The sequence below is a fragment of the Molothrus aeneus genome, chromosome 5, assembly GCF_037042795.1.
Source record: "Molothrus aeneus isolate 106 chromosome 5, BPBGC_Maene_1.0, whole genome shotgun sequence".
Taxonomy (NCBI): domain Eukaryota; kingdom Metazoa; phylum Chordata; class Aves; order Passeriformes; family Icteridae; genus Molothrus; species Molothrus aeneus.
The window spans coordinates 30571708-30595960 of NC_089650.1; the positions used below are offsets into that span (position 1 = coordinate 30571708).

The 24253-nt window shown below is 37.2% G+C and overlaps 1 protein-coding gene across 1 annotated transcript in view; it reads right to left on the bottom strand.

Annotated features, from left to right (window-relative positions):
- Positions 1-24253, bottom strand: part of ACSS3 (acyl-CoA synthetase short chain family member 3) — a 65257-nt gene that overhangs the window by 19686 nt on the left and 21318 nt on the right. The window contains exons 8-9 of the mRNA XM_066549982.1: positions 19027-19178; positions 14148-14251 (exon numbers count right to left, since the gene is read on the bottom strand). Of these exons, the coding sequence (XP_066406079.1) occupies positions 14148-14251; positions 19027-19178 (256 nt within the window). The remainder of the gene's footprint in view (positions 1-14147; positions 14252-19026; positions 19179-24253) is intronic.

Here is a 24253-nt window from a genome sequence, read left to right on the forward strand (position 1 = left end):
GCATTTACAGCACAGCTGAACTAGGGCCTAAATACAACTATGGGACACAGAATAAAAATTATCAACCCTCCATGCTAAAAAAGACAGGCTAAAAAGTTGGCTTTGTTGTTTCCTAATCTTTCCCCATTCCACCCTCTACTCCAGCTAGTGCAAATTCCCTGCACAGTCATGGGGGAATCTTTTCTTCTAACACACAAAACACCCAGGCTACAGTTATAGTGGTGACACAACATCAAAATAATCTACCATACCCCATCTGTGATCACACTGAGAAGTTGTAGAAAAACAAAACGTTTTCAACAGTATTTTCTGTTGTTTCATCTTCAGTATGTATACTGAAGAATTTTCCTCTTTTACTTGGAACAGAAGGACAGTGAATTGGAAAAGACACTAGAACAGAGAGTTTTCTTTTTGACTGTGCAAGGAGAAGAAGTGGAAGCACAGTGTATATGTTGCTTTACATACTGCACAGCAAGAGCTACAAAACAAACTGCAGCAGATCAGGCAAGAACAATAGTCTCCTATCACCAAAACACAGGAATTAGGTTTGCTACTGAGAGACAGGGAACACAGCACCACAGAAAGCCTGATGTACCAGTAACATTGGTGTGGACTGGGAATTGACAAGCATTTCTCATCAAGAGTCTCAGTCCAAAGACCCTGAGGGGAGTGGAAGAATTACTGAAAATTTGTTTGGGTTTGCCTGACTCTCTAGTACACTGCTAATGAAATCAACAGAAACTTGAAAGGAAACTTCATTTTACTAACTTGTCTGGTTTCTTACCTGCTTTTTGGACAACAGTGACTAAGCCTGAATGAAAGTCCATTTATTCTGGAGAATCACAAGTTCTAAAACTTTGTGAAAAGGTCTTTAAAATTGTTGCTCTTTCTTCTTTTCAATTATCAATGGAGATATAATTTTCATATTTACTCAGTGCTCTAATCTCTAAGCCATACATTCAGTTCCCACAGGGCAGTAAGACTTTTTATATACATGGAAAAAAATAAGGGGTTTTTGGTACTTGGATCAGATAATAATTAAGAGAGGGAATCCCAAAAGCATCTGCTCTTTAGGTTAGGTTAGCTGTTCCTGAATACTAAAGATTCCCCTTCAATATAGAATCACAAAAGGAGTACTGTCAGAGGACAGCATGAACCTTTGTGCTGTACATTTCTTGGGAAATCAACATTTATCTTTCAAACAGGATGCTGGATTGAAATATCAATTTCCCAAACCTATTAGGAAACAACAGCCTCTTTCTAGGACAGTTTTTTTCTATCACCAAGAAAACAGTCTGAGTTTAAAGGAGAATTCAATTCAAAATCCTCCTGAAAAGAAATCATCACTGTTCAGAAGAACACAGGATTTTAAGTGTTATTTAAAAGAGATACTTTCCTTAACAATTATGTGTAATACAAATACTGTGTGGCCCTTTATTACAGATTTCCAATAAATAATGTTGCTTATGAATCTTTGGTTTCAATTAAGGTTGGTTTCTTTACAATTCAATTCAGGATTTATGTTCAGGTTACAAGTTTCAGGTCTGAAAAGTTGAAACAGTAACAGTCTGAAGAAGGATAACACTTGTCAAGTGTACATTGTATTCCACCTATGCCTTAAATCAAGTTTCTGCATATACGAACAGATGTCCCTTACCTGCTACTCATTTGTTTATAGTTGAAGATTCTCTGAAATTAATGCATAGCACCTAGACAGATTTCCAATGCTGAAGACTTTAGGAACTTCCATATTTTTAATGCAAGGAACAGAACAGTAGGTCTGATTTACAGTCTCTTTTGCAAACATTTTGCACATTAACTGTCCACTCACTAAGCTACCAAGTTAGTTTTCCCTCCAGCTGTGGAAGGCTTTTCAGGGGCAACCAGATCATAAAACCAATTTTCTTTCTGTATAACACCTTAAGATGTGACAATGAAACAGCTATTTAGAAGAGCAATGTTTTATACTGGGAGAACAATGTTTCACAACTAGTCTGGTAAAAGTATTCAACATCTGCTCTGAGTTATAATGAAAACAATATGGTGTACCTCTGAGAATAATGAAAAGCACTTCATTGAGACAAAAAAGAGAGAGTTACTGAGAGATGGCCTTAAAATCAAGGCTGTTCAAGTGTCCCAACCCCCTCCTTATGCTTCTTCTTTTCAGAATAAGGGCTAATGTAAAGAAATAGTCCTCAATAATCACAGATGTGACCTTCTTTGTTTTGTCCCACTCTACCAGTAAGTGAGCGATACTATTATAAAGCTATTTCAATATTATTGAAATATCAAGTATAAATTGGACAGCTAATGAGTAGTCTGATACATGAACTTTTTTGCATTTGCACCTTGGAAAACAATTCTTATGCCAAAGAAGGTGCTGCTAATCCAGAAGCAAAAAGTGCAGTCTCCTACAAGTAGCTAGGGTGCATAAAGTCTGTGACTTTATTAATCAGAAAGCTTCCACCTACCCATGTGCCTGATTTGCAGAAGCTGCATTCTGCCCAATTACGCAGAGCAACAGCTAGAAGGCTTTGTGCTCAAAACTCTCTTTCTCATTCACAGTCAACAGTCAAGTTCAATCAAAATAAACAGTTTTGAAATAACTCAGGACTTTCAAGATGAAAATCTACCACTTACTTACTCTGTGCCACTTATATTCCTGATACATTATAATTTCTATACTATGTCTCATATTTCTCAACATAGTAGACTGCCATGCTGCTGAAGTATTGGCTTTTTTGGTAGGAAATACCTAGGCAAAATAGACTGCATTTTGGAATGAATGTTTGAGCTTGGGCTGTGCTAAGTTAGTAATGTAAAGCTGTCTGCTTTGAATTTCTCAGAAGGCAGTGGAGAGCCACTAAAAGCATACAAAAGAGGTAGGAAGTTGTTATGTAGCAGGAGAAGGAAAGAAGAAAAAAGAGCAACTGTCATACATTAACATATTAATGAATGCAATAAATATAATACACAAAATTCTCACTGTGGCTATGCTGTTTTGAGCTATTCTTCTGGCAAGGCTGTCACTTTTGCTGTGGGGAATTAAAGGAATTACTACAGCAGCAGACTGCACTGATAAAATGGAAAGGACAGTCTGTGTAGCAGGAAAGCTTAGGCAGCAACTCATTACAAATCCACTCACACCACAAGAATGTACCTCTGAAGAGACCCCTTCCATATGCTCCCTCCACACAATGGTCATTTTCATTATGTCAGAAAGGGTAAATGAAGAATTCAATAAAGTTACAGCAAATGCTTTCTGGTAAGGCAACAACTATTGGGCATTCTGGAACAGAAAACCACAGTACCTGATGAACTACAGGACACAAAATCTTCATCACAGTATAACATACTGCTTCCTTAAAATAAAACTGAATCTAACACATCACAGAAATAGTATGCACTGGCAGTGTCCTGAAGATTCAGGGGCCAGATCATCAAGCATTCACACAGACCTCAGTTCCTTCATCCTTTAACATACAACTGCACAGAGCAAAGAAGCCAGTTTCTGTCAGTCCTTTATCACTAAAAGCCGAGCAAGCTTCTAACTGCAGCAGCAGTAAGCTGCCTCACTCACAGCTTGGATTTAGCACTGTTAACCCTGACAAATTGTGTCTAGTCATGCTGCAGGTTGGTAGCCCAAGCACCAGCTCAGTCTTATGCTTACTGATGTTGGAAGAAAATTTCTGATAACTGCTTTAGCCTCTGTACAGTACAACTCAACCATGCCTTCAGCAAGACCTCAGAAGTATCTTGTGTAAATTGTGTAACTTTGCCAAGCTGCTTCCTTTGCTGCTTCCCTGGAAGAGATCCACACCAGGATGGTGCATGACACGTTATATTATTAATGTGTAAAAAGACTAAGCACACATGGCTGATGCTGGGTATTAAAGTAGAAACAATCTGATGCTCATTATCCATCAACACTAAAACAAGGACATGACATCTGGCCACTATCATCCCAGAGCACCAAAGGGCACAGATAAGGACAGTTTGGATAATCCCAATACAATGTGATGTTTGATGCTGCTACAAAAATCCACAGCACTGCTCCACCCACATTGTTAGTATATATAGCTATGCTATGATTTTTACCACATTCTAAGAGTAAAAGCTAGTGAAAACTACTTTCAGAGCTATGATAATTATACTCTGAACCTCCCCATCCATTTTACTCATTCCTCTTCATTTTATTTAAGCTTGTCATCAAATGAAGTAAAAATTAATGAAAGAGCTTACATTTACTGAAATTCTATCTAGCAATATATATAGCATGGTACTACAGCAAATTATCACAAAAAACTGAGAGGAACCATAAGAAGACAGCAAGGACTGAAGAATCTGAAGAACTGTAAATTCTTAAGGATGCTCTGATTCAGTTTTATCAAGTGTCAGAAAGAAGTATGAAATTAAATCCAGTTCACACATAATACACCATTAGATTAGATTAAAGACAGTCTGTCATCCTAAATGATAAAAGGTTTTGCTGGCTTGTAGCAAAACTTCAAAAACTTTTTCATGAATTGTTTAGTATTTTATTTCACTCCTTGCTTCTGAGGACTATGACATGCAGCAAAAAATTCTTAAACACTCACTGTAATTATAATTTATTTTTTCTCCATCTGGCTGCATTCTTAATTATTCCTCTTGTGAATTAAGCACATGCAGCATCAACACAATAAATATCAGATGTGAAGAGAATAACAAAATATGGTAAGTGAGGAGCAGGGGTCTACTTTAGCAAAAACCTCCAGAAGCATCAGCTTTAAGGTGAGCTATGCAAGTTTGGTGGTTTGTAATCAAGGTTTTCACACTTGTCTTGTAAGGAGTTGAAAAACTCCTTGTAAACTTATATAAAGCTAGGGTAAAGAATAAGCAGTAAATAACTGGAAAGATTTTCAGTCAAGACTTTCTTGCTCTAATGTTATTTAGAGAGACTCACATCTAAAACATGACCTTGTCCATCAGGCTGCTTACAATTTAGGTAACATTCATTTGGCAGAAGATCAGAAGAATTTGTTACCTTGAAGTGGCTTCAAAATGTTTTTTCATCCCACTAGCACTCTATAAAACAGAACATAAAACCTCTACAACTTAATTGTAAGCCTCATGGAAAAACAACAGTGTTTTTCACCTATTCTTCACACCCAAGTAAAATTAAATTTTACCTTTCTCACTTGGTAAAATTGTACACAGAACCTTAAAAAAGCTCTTCTTAACTGTCTAACTTCTCTACTCAGAAACTGCAAAGAAGAAACTGTAAAGCAGAAACTTCACTCAAAAAGCATGGAAAAGAGATATAAATAGAAAATGAAGCAATATTTTTTTAAGTGTGACTAAGATTCATGGACTTACGAGAAAAAAAAAAGTGACTAAGTGAGCTAAAAGTTTTGAAAACCTGAAGTTCCATTTCTCAAAACAGAAATCCATTTTATTTATAAAGTTATGTATTTTCTGAAAGTGCCTGCATTTCCATGCTTATTCTTAGAATTGAAGGTCAGAAGAGAAACCAGTATTTTTTAAAATGTTTTCTAAATGCTTTAAAGCACGTGGAGTCATAATTTACCATGAACATAATTTACCAAGCATCTATTACCATGAACACGTATCACACTTGTGAAGGGCAAATACTTCCAATATAACAGTTCTATTCCTGTATTCAATTCACTTGTTTGAAAATAAAATCAATGCCCAAATCCATTAAAATTCATCCAAGGCTCACTTGCACAATTATCCAATCACAGAATATACTTACAAACTGTGGGGGTTGGTATTATACAAATACACAAGGTCTCTGAAGATTTCATAGCAGATTTAAATGAAATCTCCAAAATACATATACAAAATATAGCTGCAAGGAAGGTCCAACTAGTTTAGTTAAGGGTTTGTGGGCCATGACAAATATTAAAACCAAAGCAGAAAATAACTGGTTATCACTAACTGGCAAGCCAGTAATAAAGCACCAGAAGTTTATGTATTCATTTTGTAAGTACACTAGGGTCCTTTGCCTCCAAATATTATATATGCTATTATAACGTACATCTTATAAATTGACTGTAGCAAAATGACAGCCAAGACTAGAGAATGGAAAGCTATTTGGTTGTATTTGGAAGATGTCAGATGACATGTTTCAAAATGTATTAAGTCAGGCAATGCATCAAATTATATTTTCAGACAAAATAAATTTCAAATTATTTTCATCCTACTGTGACATCATAACTGATATATGATGAAATACTAAGAGATAAATGGAAAATTTAAAAGTAATTCCACATCTCAGTGCTAACTGTTTGCTATTTAATTGTTTTGAGGAATCTTAATACATTGCATGCGTAGTAATACCGACAAGATGGAAAAGACAGGTAAAATTACTACTATGAATTCAAGTATCTTTATCAGGATCTAATATCTTAAATACACTCTCTTCCTACCCTCACTTTGAGCAACATAAAAAAGCAGTTGCCATATGACAAGAAAGAGATCAACAAGCTGTAACATCTTCACACTCATACAAACTGGAGGCACTGTCATAGCCATAGCTCATCTCCTTCAGAGAGATGAGACTGCACTATTCTATTTTAACATATCCATTCCTAAACATGTCCCCTCATCTTCTTCATTTGCCTAAATGCAACCCAAATATTCAGTGCACACTAAATATTGCCCATGGCTCAACTTCATGACTTAAGACTGCTTTACAGTTCTTTTATTTTCAATCATCTAAACTATATCAATGAAATTTTAAGGATGAAAACATTTACACTTCATCCATATTAATTTTGTCCCTGACTGCATGTGGAAAGACAATCAGAAAAGATTAAGATTAATAAGCACTGAGAAACTGAAGCCAAATGGGAACAGAAAAGCTTAATACACACTTTTATCAATTCTAAGTTAGAAAATGTCAGCACAAATGAGGCAGACTAGAAGTGGCACAGCTAATAATGAATTTGTATCAACACAGAGGAGGAGCTGACCAGTGGGGAAAAACCAGAGTATAGCCATGAGGAAAAGAGAACCTTCACAGAAATGCGAAGTACGGAGATGCATGCTTTTTGTTTTTTTAACTAGAAGGACGCAGTACATTTACTGGCTTAACCATGTTCAAATTGCAATAAATTCCACAAATAAAAATAAAAATTTTTTTTTTTCAAGCCACAACACTCCAGATCTAGCATCTGGGTACACTTCCCAAAACACATTGAACAACTGAAAGCCATGTGAAATGCACATTTGAAACAACCCTTAAATGAAAAATAGTTTTGGAGAGAAGACACTTTGTGAAATACGAAAGACAGTGAACAGCACTGAATGCCACAATAAACCTATGAAGTTGTAATGATTCATTCAAAACAAAACCACCCTAGAGAATATGCATATAATCCAGACATACCTTCTTTGATGTCCAAGAATGGGAAAACCACACAGAACTGAAAGGTCAGTCTCTGCCTTGGCAATGCTTATGGCCACTAAAAAAACATTTTCCTCTCTCTCCTTCAATAAGGGCAACCAAAAATCTGTTTGAATTGGGTGTTGTAAGATGACATTTGAAGGAATGATGAGATACTGCTACTAAGGATACACAGTCCACATGCAATTACTAAACAGCAAACAATGGCTGAAACAATCTATATTTTTCATACCCTTAAAGGACAGAATGCAAGTCTCCAGGGGTAGACATGAAAAATGTCATGAATGCCTGTTATAAATTCAGTTATCCAGTAAATAATGATCAGGGGACTCAGTAAATCAGGGCTGTGGAGGAGCAGAAGTTTCTGCCAAGTAGTTCCCACTCCTGTAGAACTGTTTGCAGGTTATCAGCTTTCACTAAAAAAATATGATCTGAGTCTTGACAGGATGCACACATCTTTAAAAAGCATGAAAGTAGTTGAGTCTACACTGAGGCACCTGATAACCTAAACCAGTTGCCCGGACTTTGGAATAAAATTTGTTTCATCTCTTTCATTTCAACTCCAGATTCCTGGTCCCTGTAACTCCGGAACTGAATTTCTCTCACTCCAAAAAAAAAGTCAAGAATTGACTATTTGTTGCAAATCAAACAGCCATCCTTTCTTTAGTTTACCTTTCCCACTGGCTTTGGGTCTGAGAATTTCACAATATTGAACAAAATCACTGGACTGATCTGCAGTTTTGAATGGGGCAAAGTGGAAGGTAACTGAAGAACAAAATGTGGAATCCAGCTGACAAAAGGGAGCTGGAGGTCTTCCCTGACAAGGTAATTCACTTAAAGAACAGTTCTTCAGTGCAAACCTGAAAAGGTTAGCTAACAATTTAGTTGCAAAATCCATCTTTCCAGATACACATACAAAGGAGATTGCGCACAATGTTGCCAAGGCAACACAATGGAAACACAAGTCTGGGGATCACATCATGCTGCTTGGAGATCACATTAATAAACTCTTTGATTGCCTCAGAAGTAGTCCACTGAAATATATTCATCTGAGTACACTTATCCATGATTCATATTTTTTACTCTGAATTCAATGACACATTTGTATCAGTCCTCATAAAGACTCTGTATAACCATTATTAAACCACTACATATAATTACCTAACAGCAGTCTGTCCTAATAAAAATATTACCAAGGTAGCATTTACATGTTTTAGAGGTAAGACACAGAAAAGGAAAATGAATCATTTTAAAAGTGATAGAGTACATTGTTAATTATATTACAGAACTTGGAGAATTCCTACCAGAAAACTTTATCACACTCAGAATATCCAATACAATGTGCAATATAATACAATGTGCAATATAATCTTCCTTGTCAGCAGTCAGAATGTATCAAGCCCCATTTGATTTTTGTCCTAATGCCTGCTGCAGAAACCTACTCCTTACTGGATAAAGCAGCCTATTTGCATGAAAACACAAAATGTACACAACCGTTTCATAGTTATGCCTGCTAGTGAGCTGATACTCAGGAAATAGTAGATAACTCCAATCTGAACCTACTACACTCTATACACTCTATAACTTTCATTTCCATAGTACTCAACTAAAGTTCTATGGAAACATGTCTCTTGACTGAGATTTTATGCAAGCCATATTTTATCACTGAATTTTCAGCTTCAGTTCTATTTCATCTGAATTTTTCTATACATCCTCAAAGGCAGAGTCTCAAAACGTTTTTATTTTAAAACATCAAGAGAAAAAAACCTCTTTATATCTATACTCATTATGAATAAATGGAAATCTGACTTACCATTTTCTCAAAATGTAAAAAGTGGTATGGCAGAATTTCATTTTTTTAGTAACATGAAAGCAGCTGAAGATGTTTAACACAAACTTTCAGAGTCTTTTTCTTGCACAGCTCAACCTCCTGGCTGTTTCCCTTTTTTTTCCTAGAATTCAAAGCTAGCTCCAAAATCAAGGTAAGCCATACTCACATTTCTTTGTCTATTGAGGCCCCTCTCTCAGAATGAGGGTAGTCACACAGTAGATACAACCCAAACACTGTTTAGGCTACTTCAAATAAATTTGGAAAGGCTCCTTGTAACTGAACTAACTGCAATACTAAAACAGAGCAACTATATCATTGCCTTAAAATACAACTACAGAGAGAGAGAAAACAAGATCCAAAATGTGCATTCCACTTCCCATTAAAAAAAAAAAATTGCAAAACATAGGTAAATAAGACCAAAAAATTCTATCTCTCAAAAAAAAATCTTTTTTTTGACAATGAATTTAAGGCTTACAGGATATCTTGGAGCAGGATAGTCTTCTTTCCCTATTTAGTGTCTGCAAGACTGGAATAAGTGTACTTACTTCACAGGGGTGTCAAAAGTATTAATTGCTTGTGTTTGCACAACTTTGAAGATGAAAATTGCTATTGAAGTGCTAAGTGCCAATTTGTATAAATAAGCAAAAACTTAACACCTGCACCAACCCAAGCAAAATTCTCCTCTCTCCAGGTACAGTTGAGCATAGGATCAGAAGATCAGAAAATAACATTCTTTCATCCATTGCCATATCTCAAAAGAAAACAGCAAGTTCTTCCCAGTCCTTACTGCATGAAAATCGTCCTTGCCACTCACTGATGCTGTGACTTCTATTTCACAGTTTGTAAGATGTGCTTACTGTACTTGTAAAACAAACATTAACATTTAAAATGAGTGTTATTGATGAAGGTGTACTGACACAAATCAGTTTTAAGCAATCAGCTTTTCCAGGTGTAGCTGCTTTGAAGTCCCTTAACGAAAGATTACTTCTGTTTCAAAGTACTGTTTCAATTCACAGTGATTTCAAATACACACCATAAATCGAAATTTCAAGAGCAAATGAAAGAAATCCACCTTTCCTTGTCCATACTAATTTATTTCTAGTTATATATATGGCAAAGGGGCCAAGTGCTTGAAAGACATCTCACTAAACCTGAAGAAGGAAGTGGTTAACACTCCTATTTTATAATACTTTTGTCAGTCTTTTGTTTCCCCCACACTCATTTCCATCTCCAAATGATGACAGTCACTTCTCATCTCTACAAAACTCATCCTTTCCTTACCTTTCTCAGTCATTAACAAAGGAATAGAAATTATCCCATTATGCAAGAAACACTATTTACCCAGATACTTCTCCTCCTCCATCTTCTGCTTTAGCCTCAGCTCAAAGAGCCAACATAACTGCTGAAGGTCTACAGTTTTCGAGCAAAATTAAGATGTCAGAATTTCTCAGAGTTTTGCAATGCTCTTGTTTTGAAAGAATGCAGGTAAGTATCAGCTTTTGTTTTGAAAGAATGCAGGTAAGTATCAGCTTTGGGAATAAGTACCAATTTGTCAGACTAGCAATGGTCAAAAGCATTTTCATATGTAGAGGTAAGACAGAAACTTTCAATCTGAGGTATAACAAAATAGCAATTTCCAACTTCAGCTGCAATTAAATGGCAAAAAAAGACAATTCATTTTGTTATAAAAAATGCATTTTAAAAACTTATTAGTTCTACATAACACAGCTAATAGTTTCAACTTCCTCCTGACAGAAGTGATTAGGGTTTTTTATTGTGTTTTTAGCATGCCGCTTTTTATTTTGGAGACAGTTCAGAAAATTGTTATTTCTGAATTTGTGGGTCCTTATTCTGTCATCAGTCACTAACCTTGCCTATTTCTAATGAATTAAACAGCCAGTTATCTATTCTATAAAATATTTCACATTCAGTACATAAACCTTTAACCAGATGTACTGAAATCCAATACTGTTGGTTGAAATGGCTTTTCCAGCACAGAAATCGATTTTCAACATTTTGACAAGTGACAGATAAGGATGAATGTGACAGAACTGCCTGTTTTTTCACAATTAATGGCATTTATTTTGTATTCTGCTAAAGCAGAGGTGAGTGAAGAGCAGAAGGGAAGACTGTTTTCACCTGCAGCAATGGCTGCTGTGCTGCAGGACCCAGGAGTCCCGTGGATGGCAAGGTGACCATGAGCCTGCAGTGCCTTCATGGCCAGAAGGGCCAGTGGCACCCTAGGGTGCATAGGGAAGAATGTGACCAGAAGGTTGAGCAAGGTGATCTTCTCCCTCAGCTCAGCCCTAGTGAGGCCACATCTGGAGTCTTGTGTTCAATTCTCCACAGCTCAAGAAAGACAAGGAAAGGGTACAAGTAGCAAGTCCTGCCAGGAAAACTGCTCCAGCATTGGCTCCTCTCTCCATGGATCTACAGGTCCCTGCCAGGAGCCTGATCCAGCATGGGCCTCCCACAGGGTCAAAACTTCCTCTCAGGCATCCACTTGCTTTGGTGTGGGTCTCCTTCATGGGCTGCAGGCGGATCTCTGCCTCCTGTGGACTTCCACGGCTTGCAGGGGCCAGCTGCTTCACCATGGTCTGCACCATGGGCTGCAGAGGAATCTCAGCTCCAGCATCTGAAGCACCTCCTCCTTCTCCTTCTCCACTGACCTTGGTGTCTGCAGAGTTGTTTCTCTCACATGTTCTCACACCACTCTGGCTGCAATTACAGCTTCGCAATAACTTTTTTCCCCTCACTTTTGAATACGTTACCACCATTTCTAATCGGCCCAGGCATGACTGGCAGCACATCCATCTTTGGAGCTGTCAGGGATTGACTCTGCCAGACATGAAGGAAGCTTCTGGCAGCTTCTCACAGAAAGCACCCCTGTAGGCCTTCTTGGGAGGCATCCAGTATTTACACACATTGAAGAAATGTTAACCAGACTTCTCAGTGATGCCCACTAACACAACAAGAGGCCACAGGCACAAACTAAAACCAGGATATTCCATCTGAGCCCAAAAAATATGCCTTTACTGTGAGGGCAGTCACACACTAGCACAGGCTAGCCAGAGTGGCCAGAGAATCCCCATCCATGGAGATACTCAAAACTAAACAGGATCCTGAGCAACACTCTCTCTGATCCTGCTTGAGAAGGAGTATGAAATTAAATGAGCTCAGGAGGTCCTCATTAACCTAATGACTCTGTGATTCTTGCTTCCTTATCCCTTGAAGTTCAGTTCTTTGATAGGAACTGAATTAGTACATTTTTTCCTTCAGACTGAAGGCCTCGCTTTCATTCAACAGCTCACATTTCCACACAGATCACTTGGGTCTTCACTCTAATCAAATTATTAAATGCTCTCAAACAATATATTTAAAATGACCTTAGTTCACTAAGTCATGGTACAATTTAATTTAAGAGCATGCCCTGAATATACAAATCAAGAAACACACTGTAGTCTGAGCTGAGACTTGGTCTTTGAAAAAGGTCTAAAACACAGTCTTACCCCTACACAGTGTAAGTTCCATTATATCCATATGCCTAAAATCTCTCGTTGATGTTTATACACTTGAGATACATCTGAAAGAACACTGTAACGTGAAACTTCTGCACTAAACATATGCAAAAGCTATGGCAATTTTGTATATGTAATATATCTTTATATCTGCAAAGACAGACAAAAATACATACCAAACCACACAAAATTACATACAGTAACATTGATTATTGACAGTTCAGTGATTTATCAAAGACATTATTTGATCTTTTAGCCCTTTTCAGTTAATTTCTCATTCTGCATCATTTAAGCCTGCCTACAGACATTAGGATCATAGTGAACTGAATGAAACAGAGGTCTTTTGCCTTGTATTGATCAGCTAATCAGCAGATTAAACCCAGGTTAAATTAAAAATTACACTACTGTCTTCCAGAACTTTTTCAGAATTTACCTAATATTGTGTTTTGGGTTCTTTTAATAAAAACAATGCATTTTAAGCCTCCTCAACTATCTAATTGCATAACATATAGATGAAATACCAGTTTCTCACTTTCTCTCTAATCTTCTATAGCTTCTATTTGATCTATCATGGGAGAACCTCAGAAGGTTTTTCTTTATAGAGAAAGAGACCACACATCTTAAATCAATGATCCACAGAAAACACAAGAGGTACTCTTGGAAGGGAGCAAAGAAGGGAGGGAGGCAGGCAGGCAGGAAGGAGCTTTTGTAATACATTGCCACTATTTAATCAGCAATGTATGTAAGAAGCAAAATGCAATTTAATTTTCTAATAGTGAAATTTAAAGATATATGAATCCACAGTTATAAGGAAATACATTTGATCAAGTCTTAATCCAGGATTCAACTAGGATTTTTGCAAAGTTACACACAGACTGGTACTCTAATTCCTTCATTGCACTGAAACAAATAGGAAACACTCTAAAATAATCACTAGAAGTTGGATGACATCCATACAGAACAGTATTAAAGACCAAGGAGTCTACTCTATGCAGCAGATTGTTTGTTTTTAATTAAACAAATTATATATGCAAAAAAAACTATGTTTAAGCCTTAAATAGCAAACAGTCTGTCACATAACGATCACACATGCAAACAACATAAAACACACCTGGAAAAATACTAATACAAACATTTTTTTAAACATGGGTAGCAGAAAATACCTTCTTTATATAGCTTTTACAAAAGTCACGTTTTTCTAAAAGTACCCTGAAGTCACTTTTCAGACCACTTTCAAAAAACATTCTTCCTGCTTGAATTTTTTTTTTTTACATTTATTTATATGTTCATGGCAAGAAAAAACTATTTTACCTTCAGACTCAAGAAACAAGCCTGAAAATACTCTCCTCACTGTATTTTACAAAGGGTATTTTAAACCACTCACCAGTTTGCCACCAGTGGTCCAAGACAGGTACCTTGAAGACTCTTTTTGACCATTCTAGCGTGTCCACATCACAGTGCTCGCCAGCTACAAACATCATTCTGAACCTTTAAATTAAAAAAAAAGTCTGTATCTTGATCTGGATGTGGAAAGGAAAACAAGATAATGAATACAATAAATGTCTCTGGTCACTGTCCCAGAAAAGGGAAAATACAAAGGAGGACTTTTACTTTTTGTTTTCTCTTTCCTACTAAGAAACAACTAGAATATCTGCAGCATTAATTTAAGCTACTTAATACTTCATCATGTAAAAGAAACTTTATTTGCTGAATGCACATACCTTGGGAGACCAGAGGCAAGCAACTGTCAATTGAAGTAAAAATAATTAAATGCTCTGAACACAAAAACTAGGTAGATATATTCATTAGCATTGCAGTACAATCTCCCACAGCCATATGCATGCCATTGGCATTTTGTTTCACTTTAAGTCCTTCCTGAGTGCATTTTGAATGAGGACAACTGCTGAACACAGGACTTCACTCTTGTCCTTCAAAAGTGGACAGAAACTGCACTGATTTTGTAAAGCCAGTAGATTTGTAGCCACAGAAAGAGAGAATTCTTAGATCTGGTTGGTATGACACAAATTTCACTTCAGAGGGATATAATTTAGAAACACTACGAGTCTCATCTTTCCATGGAAATGAAATCCAGAAAGCAAATTAGACAAACACCAAGAACATATAAGACTTAGGGAAAATTTAAGATATTCTGTTATCCCTTGAGCCAAAAGCAAAATTCCTCTCTTTTGAATTGCCAGCTTTAATAATCAGATTCAATAATCTGCAGGCTAAAGATCAACTTTATATTATGAGAAGGAGAAAAATTAGCTCTTTGGCAAACTTAAAGCACAAAACCATCAAAAAGAGTATCAAAGCAAAGTGCCACAAATCTAAGCATAAGTACCATGGAATTATTTTCTCCTCTCAAACAGCATAGCAAAACAAGGGATGCCAATGGCTATGAAATGCCCCACTGAGAAATTTTTTTAAAAGCCCACTTAAAACTTCAAAGCATGTCAGTCCACCTTCTACTGCAACCATCTATCCCTGCAATGCAGTTAATTGAGAAGAAAGGTCCTACAGCCTCTCTGTTAAATAAATGTCCTCAGCTGTTCTGAAAACCTACATTCCTAACATGAAATACAGCACAATCAAGCTTTTAGGCCCTATACAGGAGTTCAACAGAATGGACTTCAAATTTCACCTGACATAGAGGGGACAGATCAATGTTCCTCATGATCCTGAAGCAATAAATATTGTTCAACAAAGCACGTACATTTTGGTGTCACTCCAAGCACAGAAGAAACAACATCTCCAAACTATTTACCAAAAGCTTAAATTTTCATATGGTTAATAATGTGAGCTTCACTTTTACAAATTAAAATACTTTGGAACAATTTTTTTTTAAAATTCTGGAATGCACACACCAGTTGGGGGGGGGGGCATTCTGGCAAAGAAAAACTCTATCTGCATGATACTACATAAGCTTTTTTTCCTAAAAATACAGCAATGAAGGTTCATTTGCACCTCTAAACATTGCCTGGAAATAAAGAATTCTTACTAATTTTTAATGCACGTGGACACCACATACATACATACATATATATATATACACACACACATATATATAAATATATATATATATGTGTGTTTCTTTGTTTAATTATTTATTTAAACATGCAAAGTTTAAAAAAATGTTTTCACATCTTCTGATTTTTCTCAATGGATGTGCTTGTTCATTTCCTTCCCTAAACAGATTTTACCTTGGATATGAGAATCTAAGCATTAGATGTTTGAGTGACAGTCACAGAGAAAGACACAGAACACAACTGCAGCTCCACAAAGCTGTTCATGAGCACAGTTCAGGACTCCACCAGGACAGGCCATGTATGATCAACAGCAGCACAGAGTAGGAGGCAGCAGGCAGAACTGCATTACGTACTTCGATTGTAACAAGTTCTGGGTCTTAATTATATATCCTCCTAGCAGCATATGTGAAATGTCAAATCTATGAGAAAATATTTCCTTCTAATAGTTTTGAATTTGCTACTTTAATTTCACTTCCTCTTGTTCCTGCATTACGAGACAGATAATGGAAGTTTCTTATCTACTTTATATTCATTATTTCTGCACAGTTTTTATGCAGTCTCATATTTCTTTTTAAAGTCCATTATTATCGGGCATCAGATGAACACAACCTAGAATTTTTAAATGCTCTTGATATAAAATTGCAGAACTTTCTCAACTGACCAAAAGTCAAGGAAGCAGAGTAGACTACTGGACACAAATGGCAAATTACTTGTACATTAATCCAAACTGCTGAGCTGTTGCCACATTCCATGTAAAACCATCACTTGTCAATTGTTTGGAAATTAGAACAATCCAGCTCACAACAATTATGTCAATTGTAGGATGAAGTGTGATTCAAGTATAGGAAGAGCTAATGGCTTGGTATTATGGAACTACCTTCTGAAGAGGAGAATGGATTCAAAGAGCTGAACAGAATATGCTTACGTAGACAAAGCTCATGGAATTTGGATGTTACTTGTTTTTCCAACACAAAAGGCAGCAATGCTCACCAGCACTGGATATTATCAAAAGCTATGTCTTTAGATCTCTATAAATAGGTGGTTGAACAGGGCTTTTGACCTACACTACTAAAAACTAAACATCTGTTTTACTGTTAGGCATGGGCTGTGCTTTAGACATAGGTGGCATTTTGTGTCAAAAGTCAAGAAATTTCAAGATTTGGCTCCAATAGACACAAGAAACTTAAAGCACACTAGAACCTTTGGAAAACTCATATATATAATTTTGTGCAGAGGCCAGTGATGCCACAAACATCAGTTCTTAACAGAAATTTATTTCACTTACATCATTTCAAAAGAACACAAGTTAGTTTATAATGCAGTTTACTGATGTAAATCAAATGCTCCCTTATGTATGGAAGCTGGCATTGCCTATCACCTCTTTTCTTCATCAGTAACTGCCTTTTTTAGCATTATTTTTTTAAGCGACATTGACTTTTACCATTTATTTAACAGAACTTTTCAGAAATAAAATGTACTACGGTGGAAACCTCTTTCAGGACTGCATTCCTGGATGCAGTCTCTAAAGTAAGGATCCGTTTTAGTGCATGTAGCACAAGGACATTTCAAAGATTCTTCACCATGTAACAAAGAAGAAAGCATCATAGATCAAGTAAATGAAGTAAAAGGAAGAATGCTTTCAAACTGAATCAGACATAATTCACTTGACCTTGAATAGAAAAGTCTATCCAAGTAACACCCAAACCCAAGGATTTCCCTAGAATGGAAATTTTAATCACTTGATAGACTTTCTTAACAACTGTACCTACTAGATATTAAATGATGCATAAGAGGGTTTAGTAAAGAGACCTCACATCCCAGTGAACTACATGGTCCAAAGCTGAGTGAATTATGAGACAACTAAAGCTGCAGACAAGTGGAGAAGCTCATTTGATATGACTGAATAGGAATGATGAAATACCTCTTTATATCTGTGGCAACGGATACTGCAAGGAGACTCTGAGCTAGAATTCTCATCTGGCCAGAGAATGTGACAATTTACAAAGCAGGTAAGCAGATTTCCCATTAAATGAATACTCTAAAGACAAAGTAATTGTCTAAGAAATGCCAAGGAACAGCAATTAAATTTTCTAGAATCTGAATCACTTTCTTGTCAATTAACGTCATAGGACAATAGCGCATTCGTGTCTCAAATGAGCTTCTTTCTTATTTCAGGGAGGAGTAAAGGCTGATGATAGCAGTCAAAACAGATGGAAGAAAGTAATGATAAGCTTGTAATGAATACCTCAGGAAAAAATCCAGCTCACTAATAATGAACTTTCCTGAGCAATTAAGAATGTGGAGGTCTAACGAAGCTTCCCTTCTCTTTGAACAAGTGTGGTAATAGATGTTCTTGTGACTGAACACTGCCTATACAGTCTGACACAGTCCCTGTTGGATGCTGAGCAAATCATTCAACTTCAAGATTAGATGTGGTCCAAACCCACATATTTTTTTCATTTTTAGAATGTTTACCATAAGATACAGAAACTTTGTCTGTAGAAGTATTGAACACTCACAAACCAAGTTACTATGAGAAACACTTCGTAAATATAATGCTAACACCACATTTTAAGCTTATACAATCTTTGAAACAGTGGTATTTCAGTGGCTCAGACTAGATATTCGAAACTAACAGAAGACTTTGACCTTAATCTCTTTGACTCAGCTTCCCATCTGCAAAATACAGATAATACCACTCTCTCACCTCACAGGGGATTTATGAGGATGAACTCAGCCAAGACTTTGAAGCATGCTGATAGTATAGTGATAAGCACCTTAAAAGCAGTACAAGACATAAAATAGCCCTTTGGATACATAATCATAAACAATAATGAAGTTTTGGGGCAACAACCAAAACATTGACTAGCTTCTGATTAAACAAACACTAAAGATCCTGTGCATCCTTAACAAAATGAGAGGTCATGCAGAAAAAGCAGTATGGGATGACACAATCCAAGACTGTATTACAGAGTATAAGCACAGGGGAGTAAAGTAAAAGATGGGAGAGGAATTCTAACTCAGTAAAAGCTCTTAACATTAGAGTCATAGACTCTTTAACAGCTTTCAAGTCCTCAAAACTATCAGTAGAAATTTGCAAGCTAGCATGTATACACCTAAATTTTCAAGAATAGATTAAAATAGCACTCTACAGAGGTGGGCAAGATTCTCTGTTACTCTTAGCTCATGCAGCCTGCTTCTGGAAAAACTGCTTCCAGTGTATCCTTACTTCACCTTTTCAGCGAGTACTGCTTTCCCAAGGCTGCCTCAGGGTCCTGCTGACGGATTGCTCTAATTGCAGTTGGTGAAGTAAAGAAGGCAGCTACTTCATGCTCTGCTAGCACACGGAAATAGGCACCAGCATCTGGCGTTCCCACAGGCTTCCCCTATGGAGAGAATAATTTAAAATGTCACAGGACAAAAATATCTCATAATTCCTTGACAGTTCAAGCCTTGAGCACGTAACAGTAGTGGTAGCACAGCAACAGAAGTAATTTCAAGTAAGACTTCAAAGGAAGCTTTGTTAAAAATAATAATACTGTGAAAGTATTCACTGGTAGAAATAAATTCACGAGCTTTGGGAACCATGCCTTACATGAACACAGCACATACTAGTTACTACTTAGAAAATTAGGACAAATGGACATGCAAATGAAAAGACAGGAGACAAAGATATGTTATTGCACTGGCAGCAGAGAGAGTAATGTCTACATCTACCCTGAGATCCAGTTTAGAAAACACCCACACTCCCTCTGAACAAGGAGTCTCTGGACACACTGGCACTGCAGCTATATTCCCATGCACAGATAGCTTTTTCTTACCTAGAAATTTTTCTCAAATCTGGAAAGATTGCCACTTAGCTTCTTACAACTGACTTTTTGGAACCACGATATCCCACATGTAGCCTGGAGAGATCCTAAAGGGCCCCTATTCTGTTTTAGTGTGCTACCAGACTGTGGACTGGTTTTGGGGTTGGGGTTTTCTTGAGCTTAGTCAAGGGGCATACCCAAGAGAATTGTAAACAGAAGTAATCATTTATGACAAATTGTTCAATGGAAAGTAATCCTAATAAAAAATAATCAAGAATACCTTTTTATGGTGTTGAAAATATGATAAGCAGTCAGCACAGAATCATATAGTCACAATCTCACTGTAAGTGTAATTACCACAGTGCACGAACTGCTCCATACATATTCTGAAATTAGAGGGTGATGCTAATGTAGAATGAGTTTTAGCTCCACAGGTATCACCATAACCTTTTCACTGGAAAGGCCACGCTTAGAAGATGAACTTTGGCAGAGCACGCAAGTCGAGAGATACACACTTTTCCTACTGCATCCAGCTGGGCCTGAACACTGGCAAGAGCACTGGTGAACCATTAATCAGATTCAAAGAACACAGGACAGCCAAGGCTGGATATGTACCAGTGGTTTTGCAACTTTATGGTGAGATATTGCTCCTGCTGAGAGGAGTTCTCAAAAAAGAGGAGCACCACAAAAGATTTTAAAAATAAGACAAAACAGAATGCACAATTGAAAAGCCATTTTTTGAAAAGGATTAAGCAGGCAGTAAGAAACAAATGGAGAGAAAATAAATTTCCAGAAGAGTAGTATAATCAACACGAAAAGCCCTCTTCCTGCAATTAGCCTATCATTAATTTCAAAAAAGAAATGCAAAATGATGCTTGCTTAGAAAGTGAGTTATGTCCTTTTTCCTGTCATATAACACACAGTACCTGTCAGATAACACACAGTAATAGAAAAATCTTTTACCAGACTGTCTTGAAACATCTCCCCAGCAGACCACTTCATCACAACTTTCATGTGTTCATCAGTGCTTGTTCATGAACCTGTTTGTTCAAGTTGACACTCTCTCCCTGTAATATTCACTATACCTGCAAATCTGTAGGCACCTACTTCAGAGTTCAAGCCCACATCACTAGTGCTGAACAAACAGCCTCAGACTGTGAAAAACACCAAATTGCCACAAGCTTCTCATGAAGTAATTATGTACTTGAATTAATATCAATCATCTTGGACACCAAAACACCTAGCTGTGGAGCAAGGTGAACTTGGTTAGTCAGCCAGTAATAAATTAGGCTGTTACTTTTAACCAAATGTAAATATCCAGAGCCCATAAAAGGGCTATGTGGCCCTGAGCACACCCACTCCCTCCCAGATCCTGCTTCACACCTGATCTTTGCCTGAGCTATGTCACAGACATGCTTGTGCCTCAAACTTTCAGCAAGCCTGAGCCTGACAGCATCTTCTACACAAACTGTTAAATCTTCAGGAGTGCTCAGGTAAACATGCAGGACTCTGACAGGTTGATATTTATGTCACAGGTAAGCTAAAGCAGTTTAGGTTTGGAGTTACCAGATACAGGAGAAAACCAAATAAAAGACAAACAGTAGAAAGAGGAGAAAATTCACCTGACAGCTGATGGGACATATAACACAGAGAATAAGATATTCATTTACAGAGGAAAAAAAAATCTGGCACAGGTATAAAATATTCTTACAGATTCTGCAGAAAAAGTTCCCAATGGGAAGAACCAGACTGAAATGGTTAATGGCTCAAACATTTTTAAGATCACTGAAGTACTTTGCCCACTGTAGCAAAGTGTGCAAAGAGCTCATCTGCAACCAAAGTCCATCCCTCCAAATATGCCTCCTCATGGGAATTCTGACTGTGAGTTAAGCCACCTAAGGGAACTTGAGATAAGATAAAGGTGGCACTACTGTCCAACTACCTCTAGGAGAAATAAACAGGGCTGGGAAAGAAGAATGCATCCGAGAGGGAGGAGGTGAGTTTTTGGGAGTGTGATGGCAAAACCTCTGGTCCACATAGGATAGAGGTGTCCCACCCACCACCAGGGGACTACCACGTGAGAGACGACTCTCATGTCTTAGAAGGGGTCATAAACCACCAGAGATCCCCAAAGGTCCCCAGACTCTTTCCTCAGGCCTTATACCATAGGACTGCAAGCGATTCAAAGTTTTGCAATGGATTCAGATTCTGCTGCATAAGACAGTGTAAAACTCCCTCATAGGGGAGGTGCTTGGGCATTCATGTATGTACAATGTGTCGCAGACACCTTTTCATGAAAATCCTTTCCTTAGGATTTTTTCCTCCTGAGAAGCTGAGAGGCCTCAGGAACAAAATGTAAACAATGGTTATCTGCTACTGTGGAATGCAACAGGTGGATCCATGATTGGCCCATCTTGCATGTGTATTATTAATGGCCAATTACAGCCCAGCTGGCTCGGACAGAGAGTCTGGGACAGCTGCCTGTGTTATCATTCTTTCCTTTCTATTCTTAGCTAGCCTTCTGATGAGAACCTTTTCTTCTATTCTTTTAGTACAGTTTTAATGTAACATATATCATAAAATAATAAATCAAGCCTTCTGAAAAATGGAGTCAGATCCTAGTCTCTTCCCTCAACATAAGACCCCTCTGAACACCTTCACATACAATGTATATTACAATGTATATATTATGTACAATGTATACAATGTATATACATATACAATATATATTAATTCCCATTGAATTTTATATTTTATGGGACACCCACCACAGAGAAGACAAGAAGAAGAGGATGAACAGGATGCCCTGGATTCACAGGGGTGGTAACTAACTTTCCCCTAATTTGTCTCCCTTTCTATCCCCCCTCCTCTTTTTTATATTTCTTTCTATCTCTCTCTCTACCTCACATTTACTGATAAATAAAATCCATGCTATTGACTATGGCATATGGTCTTGTTTGCACCTTAATTAATCTCCCTTATAATCAGATTGTAACACATATCTGAGACAGTGCAAATTAATTTCAGAGCTCAAAACCTACAAATGAAATTGCCAGAAACAATAGTCATTTATTATAAGAAATTTTTAAGACGTACTACCACATTCCATTAAGTCTTATTACCACATGCAATTTTTATTTTTAAAAGTTAGCAATATAAACAGTAAACCACAGTGTAATTGAATTCAGAATATGTTGACAGACTGCTGAGTCAACTGGGGACTGAGGAAATGAGACACTTCCACTGGATTTCTGCAGGGATCAGTTCAAGACCAGTATTTGCATCAATACTGGAGATGAAAATTGATTTTTAAAAGTTACTGGCAATAATATCTATGGTTGACAGGAAATGAGAGCACAGTAAACAGGACAAAGGCAGTCAGAAAGAGTCATCTGTCTCACCTAATTTAAAAGAGAAAAGTAAGAACAGATACTTCTTGTATGAACTAGGAAGATTCTCACAGAAAAGACCTACCAAGAGACTGAAACAGACAGACAGACAGGAAAATCTTTCTGGAAGCACTTTGATTTAGCATGCTATTTATGAGATGTCAAACAGCTAAGCAGACATCCTGAGACAATGTGCTGATGATTTATAATTTCATACATGATTATCAAAAAAGATTCACAGACACCAAGAATTACCAAGGGAATAGGAAAGTTCTTGTATGGAGAAAGTGAGAAGCCACCAGCAGAGATTACTTGAGGGAAGAGACACAGAAGAAGAGCTAGAATAAAATATCCAAAAACTCAGGAGTAAGAGTGCATCAATTCCCTTTATGCTTGACCCCTAACAACAATGGGATCTTCAATTACCACTAAATCCAAAATTATGAGGAAATTTTCTCTGTATAGGAAATGTACTGCATGCCACTAAAACCTGCTGATGCCAAAGCACACACAAAATCCTGACATATCAGGACTCAAAAGAATATGCCCACAGAGGCATTCAGCCTTCTTATAATGACCCTGCTGCCAAAGTTCCACTGAAGACTTGAGACAACATGTCCTACTGAATTTGCTCCACAATCAGTATGTATGATGGCAGAGTGATCCCTACCAGACCTCAGAGACAGTGTTTGCTTTGTAAGCTGATGATACTGGCTTACAAAAACAGCAGGAAAAGCTGGATATCTACAAGAACTGTGCCAAAGAAGAGTAGTTTCAAACCTGTTGCTCTTATGTATCCTGCAAATCTGCTGCAACTACAGGACTCCAGAGAGCCTTGTGAGAGACTCCAGGCACACAAGATGCTACAGCTCTGTGTGGAACAGTAGGTCCTCCTCTGACCTAGACCACTCAAATTAAGTCCTTAATGCCTGGTTCTTGACAAGTGTGGGTATCCTCTTCCTTACGCTAGCTCAAAGTCCCAAACACTACAATGCTGCCCTTTCCCTGATATCACAGGACCACAAATAGTAACTATACTTTCTCTAAATACTGCCCTGTTGCTTACAGCTTGAAACCCTATTAGCAAGGGCAACCCAGAGTGGGCTGTGAGACTTCAGGTGACTTATTTGTTGCTGTTGTTTTGGAGAAAAAAACACAGGATAGATTATTTAAACCAAACAAAACAAAACAAAACAAAAAATACACTTGCTTTTGAATTCAAAAGAATTCATCACCATTTTTGCATTCTTGAAAACAGTGCAA